Source organism: Spinacia oleracea, chromosome 6 (genome assembly GCF_020520425.1).
Source record: "Spinacia oleracea cultivar Varoflay chromosome 6, BTI_SOV_V1, whole genome shotgun sequence".
Taxonomy (NCBI): domain Eukaryota; kingdom Viridiplantae; phylum Streptophyta; class Magnoliopsida; order Caryophyllales; family Amaranthaceae; genus Spinacia; species Spinacia oleracea.
Window position 1 is genome coordinate 132,712,798 of NC_079492.1, and position 7,412 is coordinate 132,720,209.

Below are 7,412 nucleotides of genomic sequence, written 5' to 3' on the forward strand. Positions count from 1 at the left end.
TAGGCTCCTATTTTACTTTGCGAGATCTTGTTTGAAAATATTTCCTACCAAAAATAGTAACTTTTAATGCAACTTATAATTCTGAAAATTAAAATAAATATTTATCTATTAATTGCAATACTCAAATAATTTGTAAAAGTTGTTTATTATATCAATCTCGTACTATGAGCTCAGGAGAACTTCCATCGGAGGCGGCATCCATGAATAACAATTAGATTACCAGTACAATCATGTCAGCATAAACATAATCCATATCATAGAGACATAATTCATATGAAAATTCAAATTAAGCATAACATTCATAATCATTTGATCTAACACACGATCATGGTTGACCATAACATAACCATTCATAGAAAACATAGTCATTCGCACATCATATCGTTCGTGGGAGAATAATTAGAGATATTTCGCTTTCATTCTCTATTGGTCTCTTGTTGCTGGAATCTTGTCGTTGAATTGACTTCCGTTATTTGATTCATTTCGATTTTGATTTCTGATGTTTTCTTCTGCGTCACACAACTTGTTGACTTCCTTCGTTGCGGGGGTTCGAGTCCATTCACGTGACGGGAAATACATCGTTAATATACGACTTCGCTATATCCTTAGTATTTTAAGTCGACAAACACTTGGGCTTTGGCGGATAATTCTAAGCCATCACACGTGCCTTTATCAGAAACAATCTAGATTCCAGAAACTTAGTTCATACTACCTGGTTTTACAGACATGTCATTTCGTCGATTTCTTTTCTTAACTCCATTGCATTCCTCAGTCATTCATAATTCTTTTCGAACTTCATAACATTCATTGATATTATCAACCTCATAGACAGACTAATTCTCGATAACTTATTTTGGTAAGATCCTTGAAACTTATATGCAAAACTTAATCTCATGCTTTCACCATAAATCATATTTTTCCACATAACATTTTCGCAAACCTTACATTTCCTTGCTTAGCTTTCTTTATGGAGATTATCAAGCATTCTTTCAAAAACAATCCCTATAAATGATGCGGAAAGGTATACTAAAAACACCATCAATCTTATTGACAGACTAATTCCTGATAACTTCCTTTGGTATAATCCTCAGAACTCCATGTGTAGCCTCAATTTCATATTTCCATCATGTTTGGTCTCGATCACATAATATTTTTGCATAAATTTTTAAGATTCTAGCTTAGTTTCCTTAACATATCTGAAAATACGCTTAGGTGCTTATAACCACAAAACAATCATTATGAAAGGTGCGGGGAAAATAACCCATAAAATCAACCTTAACCATAACTTAAACGCTTTGAACCCTGAATAACCTTGATTTAAGTGATGATTCACCTTTTATGAAATACAAACTCACACTCCTCTTGTACTCTATCATTCATCCTTAAACACAAACTCATGCTCTTTCGGTACTCTAAAAATCAACCTTAAATAATTCATAAACATAAAAGTTCCTTAGAACAATTCATATCCACAAAATCATGCTTTTATTAATTCTTTCATAAACTTCCTTGAGGACATTAATGATCCTTAAACATTTCATAACATGTCCTTGACAAAAGATCTATAACATGATTCAAATCTAAAACAGGAAACTTAGGTTCAAACGTACATAAGAACTAAATTGAAATAGTATCAGCGTTGGCGTCATCTTCTTCTTCCTTGTCAGCTCCCATCATGTAAGCCTTTCCAGATATTGGTAGTCGTGGTGGATCATGATTATCCCTAGCATTGTTGTTGTTTCGTTCATGATTGGTTGAGGTTGTTCTTCCAGTATTTGTGGGAGGAGGTTTAGGGCAGTCCCTGACAAAATGATCTTTTCCTCCACATCGATAACACGTCTTCGTTCCTGCACGACATTCACTTTCAGTATGGTTTCTCTTTCCACACTTAGCACACCATACACTACGAGATGCTCTATCATTGTAACCTTGGTCTCTACTATCGTTCCTTCTATGATTATGGTTTCCTTGGTTTGGCCTTTTAGCTCCTCCATGGTTTTGATTATCATTCTTCCTTTTATCACCAACATTTTGTTCTTCTCGAAGTAATACAACTCGTTCAACATTAACTGCAATATCAACCATATCTTGATAGGAAGTAAACCTTTGAGTTGCCAACCTATCTTGGTACTTCAAATGAAGACCTCGCTCAAAACGGTTCATCCTAGATTGTTCTGTCGATACCAGCTCCGGTGCAAATCTTGACAATTCCATGAACTTGTTTGCATATTCCATAACACTCATTGTTCCTTGTTGCAAGTGCAAAAACTCGTCTTCCTTTTGTTTCCTCAGGGATGGTGGATAAAACTTATCTCTTAGTAACTTTTGCAGTTCGGTCCAACCAAATCTAGGCTCATTCTTCCTTTCCTTATTAACCTTCCACCATAAACTCGCTTGACCCGTTAAGTAAAACACGGCGAAATCGACTCTCCATTCCTTAGGACATTGCAAGGTTTCAAACAATTGATCTACGCGATTAATCCAATCCTCAAATTCTACAGGGTCGGGCTTGCCATCATAAGATGGTGGGTTCAGGGATGAAAACTTCTTGAACATTGACGCATTTTCGTTCGCATTCGTCGATTTCTGTTTCTGAGAATCTTTGATTAATTCAGCTAACATCGTGCTAACGGTTTCTAATCGTTCCATCCTTTCTTTGTGATCTTCGATAGGTTGATCGTCATAGGGATCATCATGGGCGACATCCTCGTAGATAGTGTCATCATTGACATGGACGTTGTGATCGTTGTGAGCTCCCTCGTTAATATCGTTAGCAGCCTCGATAGTCGACATTCTGCATAACATGCTCAATCAGAAAACATACATAATAGGAAAATAATCCCTTTTCGGCCCGTTCCTACACTCACACTCATTTCATTTTAACTTAACATGATTTTAACATATTCTTTTTAACTTATTCCTTAAAATTCATTGCTTAAAGCCTAATGAATTCTATTTCGTGCGAAACCCGTAAGGTTTAGCACTTATGGACCAGAACCTTTGCTCTGAATACCAAACTGTAACACCCCGACCTCTAATTCAATTATTTAATCATAATTAGCAGCGGAATTAACCTAATTCAGTCGGGACATTACCCGCCGTAACTCCCTCTTGGGAATTACAAGGCAACTATCAATCATAAGCTTTTAAACTCCAAAATTTACAAAATCATCCTTCTCAATTCCTTAATAAAAGTACGAAACTTAATCAAGAATCTTTACTTAAACTTGTTACAACTTAACATTAACTTAGGTGAACTTGGTAATAGTGAAATCCTCGCCACTACTCGTTTCCGTGGTCCCCGGCAGTACCTAAAACGGAAAACAAAACGGTGAGCCGAAGACTCAGTAACAAGTTACCCTAGCATCGTAACATCATTTCAATTCATTTTATTTAATAAACAGGGAGAATAGAATATAGTAAAACATTTAATAAATCAATATTTCAGAAGCATCATTTCAAAAACATCATTTCAGGAACATTAATTTCAGGAACGTCATTTCATTAATCTTTTTCCTTTTAACAGTATTTATTCTGGTCGTCATGACTTTACAGGAAAACATAGTAGGACGTCTCCTACGAACAGGGGAAGCCAGTGCTTCATAACAGGGGGAGTCAATGCTCCATAACAGGGGAAGCCAGTGCTTCATTTCAGGGGGAACCTTGGTTCCATATCAGGGGAAGCCAGTGCTTCTTATCAGGGGGAACCTTGGTTCCATATCAGGGGAAGCCAGTGCTTCTTATCAGGGGGAGCCTGGGCTCCATATCAGGGGAACTTGACCAGTTCTTACACTTTTATTTATCATGTTTACATTTCTTTTAATCGAACATTAATCAGGAAAATCTCAATCATTCAGGGTGGTTCAATAAACCATTAAATCTCGTTATTTCATAAAATCATTTCTTTCAGGAATAATAATTCATTAAATCAATACTTTGCATAAAGCTGCATTATCGTAAAACAATTCAATCAAATCATACTTGTAATCCCGCAATTCATAAAACATCATTATAAAACATCAATCATTCATAACATCATTCATAAATACATTTCGAAGGGAATGCGGGTACTAGCAATAACCGTTACCTCAATTCCACAATTTGCTAAGCCTTTTCGTTGGTCCGTTCGTCCTGAGCTCCGAGTTCGATCTCTTTCAAAGTATCCAATTATTGAATTAGTTATTAAAATGATAAAAACTTTAAAACCAATATTTTATAAATAATGAATTCATAGATAGTGAATTTTGAAGTAATGAATTTCATAAAAAATATATTTTTATAAATTATTGAAAATATTATTCAACAAGATTTCAATCAAAATTTCATAAATCGATTTACATAAATATTATTTAGTTTCATAAATTAACGAAAAATATTATTTAAATAAAACTGATATTATCATTTAAAATTTATACAATTAAAATAAATAATAATTGATTTTCATGAAATATTAACATGGGTGTTTAAATAAAAGAATAGAGCTTACTTTGGGATATTGGGTCAAAACAAAAGGTTGGGCTCAATTTGAGGAATAAAAGAAACAAAGTTCCAATCACTGGAACTCGTTTCTTTTCGAAACTGAGGCTCGAAGGAACAGGGGAAGCAACGCAAAGGAAGGAGAGAGGAGAGGGGAAGGAGGAAGAAGGGACGGCGGTGGCTGAATCCTGGGCGGCACGGCGGCGCGAAGGTGCGCCGGTTCTGGTGGTTGTTGGCTCACGGCGGCGGAACAACAAGGAAGGGGGGGGGGGAAGGGTGGTCGCGCGAAGCAGGGGAAAAACAGGGGAGGGGGGGTATTTTCCGGGCTGTTCTGGGCGGCGGTAAGGGCGGGGCACCGGGGGTTTTTGGGCGACGGAGATCAGGGTGCAGGGTGGTGATGGTGGACGGTGGCTGGGAGTGGTTGTGGCTGCGGTACGGTGGTGCGGCAGGGGAGAAAGAGACGAGGGGCAGGGGAGGTTTGAGGGGTGTTTTCTGATGAGTTCTGGGCGGGGACAGAGGTGGTTGAGTGGTGTGGGACGAAGGTGATAGTGGTGGTAGTTGGTGGTTGAGGTGGTGGCAGTTGCGGTTGTTGATGGTGTTTGTTGTGGTGGCTCGAATTAGAGGGAGCAAGAGAGAATGATTTTCAGTTTTTGGTTAACTGATTTTGTTGGAAAAATGGTGACAATTGTGGCTTGTTTATAGTGTGAAGTTGAGTGATCAATAAGCTGAAATTCTTGGGAAGCAAGGAATGCATTTGGACTGAATTGTGGGTGGAGAGGAATGAAGGAATTCCTTCATTCTTGTTCTTGTTTGTATGCTGTTGCTTGAACGTGAATAGCAAGGAAAGAGAAGGAAAGATGCCAATTTGTTCCTTAGGGGCATTTTGGTCATTTCACTTAGTTAGGCAAGATTTCTGAAAATTTGATGCTACTTTAGGAAATTAATTAGAATAGTAATGTTTAATTAAAATCAAGTTTCCAAATAATCTTTTGTTATGAAAAATAAAATTTAGTTTTCGAATAAAATAAAAACGTTTCGAAATTATTAAAAATCCGAAATAATTAAGATTTAAAAAGAGTCGTTGAGTTCGTAAATTTGAAATTAAAATCGTGTAATGATATTAATATTTCGCGGGAAAATAAAACTTCGTAATTAAAAATAGAGTTCGAAATTAGGATTTAAAACGATTTTAAGCTAAATAAAAATAATTAAGCCTAATTAACCGAGTTTTAAAAATTCGGGGTATTACACTTAAATATCATTTTTTGCTTACATAAGATTAATACTTGTGTAGATTCAAGTGCAATTAATAAGATATGCACACGGTTGTTGAAATTATATGAATTTCGTACTTTTAAGTGAATAAGATACTTTTTTATCATTAATTTATTGATATAAAAGTATGACATTTCTAATGTTATGTGATTATGAACTATATAGTAATAAAAAAATTGTTATCTTGAAATATTGTATGTTGGATCGGATCGTAGGATCGTATTAAGATCCCACCACTCAAAATTTTTATCCAGGTAGGATCGTAAGATCCTACACACATTAAGATCCTACCTAAGATTCGGATCGGTGGCGTGTTTTTGGATCGTAGAATCGTAGGATCGTAAGATCCGAATCGGGGGTTTAACAACCATGGGTAGGTCCTTGAGTAAGTGAGAAATTGATATAATATTAATAAAAGTTTCCATTTTTAAAAATGTTGCAAGTAACCCGGGACGACCTTTTAAGGAAAACGTTTCAAGTATTCCGGAACGGAGGGAGTATTTGTTAGCTTTGATTTCTATTGTAGATGTCGTATGCCTATTTTATTATGAATTAATTTTACCTAAAAAAATAAATTCTCATCGTTAACCTTTTTAAAAGCAGGAACTCCCATCTTGAAACATGCAGTAGAATTCGTCCTATCCCTTCAAGTCCTTTTTTGAAAAATCTAATTTTCTCTTAAAAATACTCCCTTCGTCCCAAAATACTCGTTACATTTTTCTTTTCCATCCGTCCCAGATTACTCGTTATACTTTTTTCCAACCCATTTTAGAAAAGTTTTTATTATACTTAAATAGATGTCCATTTCTCACTTTGGCCCACCACACAAATATTTTAATTTAAACTCTCATATCCTTCAATATAAAAGTATCATATATTCTCTTTCCATAATATTAAAATACTCCACTAACTTCCATCACATCTACTTTTTAATAAAATAATACTTGATAACCACACTACTACATATCGCATTAAACTGTGTGCCCAGGAGAGTGTAATAACTATTCTGGGACGAAGGGAGTAGTATTTTTACTTAATTATCCTTACATACTTCAATTACACTTTAACCATTTTTCCTTGCCATATTTGTTTATTTCCTTACCAAGTATGTTTGACTGCCCTTTTACTTGCCACTTGTCACCTAATTAATTTTTTCCCCGCCTCAAGTATACAACTGATACAAACTAAGGTTTTAATAATTCTCGCTATGTTTACCGCCTACCAAAATGTTCATAGTAGTCACGGTATCTAAATTTTTTAGATAGAGGTCCAATAACTTAAAAATCTTTTGAATTTGAATAGAATCAAGTTTCTTTGTTTTCTTTTGTTTTTTTTACATATGCAATAAGATCACAAATCAAATTTCAGATACAGAATTTTATTCATCACAACGGTCTTATACAAAATATACTCTTTGAGTTAGACTGTAACAAAGTAACAGGTCAATCTAATAACAAGTTCAACTTAGAAAAAAAGTTTTCTCAAAATTAAGTAATATGGAAAATTAAGTCAGATTGTACTCATTGTGATAGACAATTTTATGCTCTGTAGTTTAGAAAAGTGCATCTAATAATTTATATGGAGGTTGATTTGCTAATATATCATAAACCATCATAAAAGAAAGAAGTTCCTCTTTGAAATAGTGAATTAACACCCTTATC

General features: G+C 35.2%; 1 protein-coding gene across 2 annotated transcripts; it reads right to left on the reverse strand.

Moving 5' to 3' along the window:
• LOC130463753 (uncharacterized) lies at positions 1-5,145 on the reverse strand. Of its 2 annotated transcripts, XM_056832980.1 has the most exons (3): positions 4,487-5,145; positions 4,088-4,151; positions 1-2,794 (listed from the first exon to the last, which is right to left on the reverse strand). In XM_056832980.1, exon 3 carries the CDS (start codon positions 2,791-2,793, stop codon positions 1,618-1,620), a length of 1,176 nt encoding a protein of 391 aa, XP_056688958.1. In that variant the 5' UTR covers position 2,794; positions 4,088-4,151; positions 4,487-5,145; the 3' UTR covers positions 1-1,617. The 2 variants fall into 2 exon arrangements, with proteins under 2 accessions (XP_056688958.1, XP_056688957.1); XM_056832979.1 differs by having other exon boundaries at positions 1-4,151.
• Between the last annotated feature and the right edge of the window lie 2,267 nt (positions 5,146-7,412).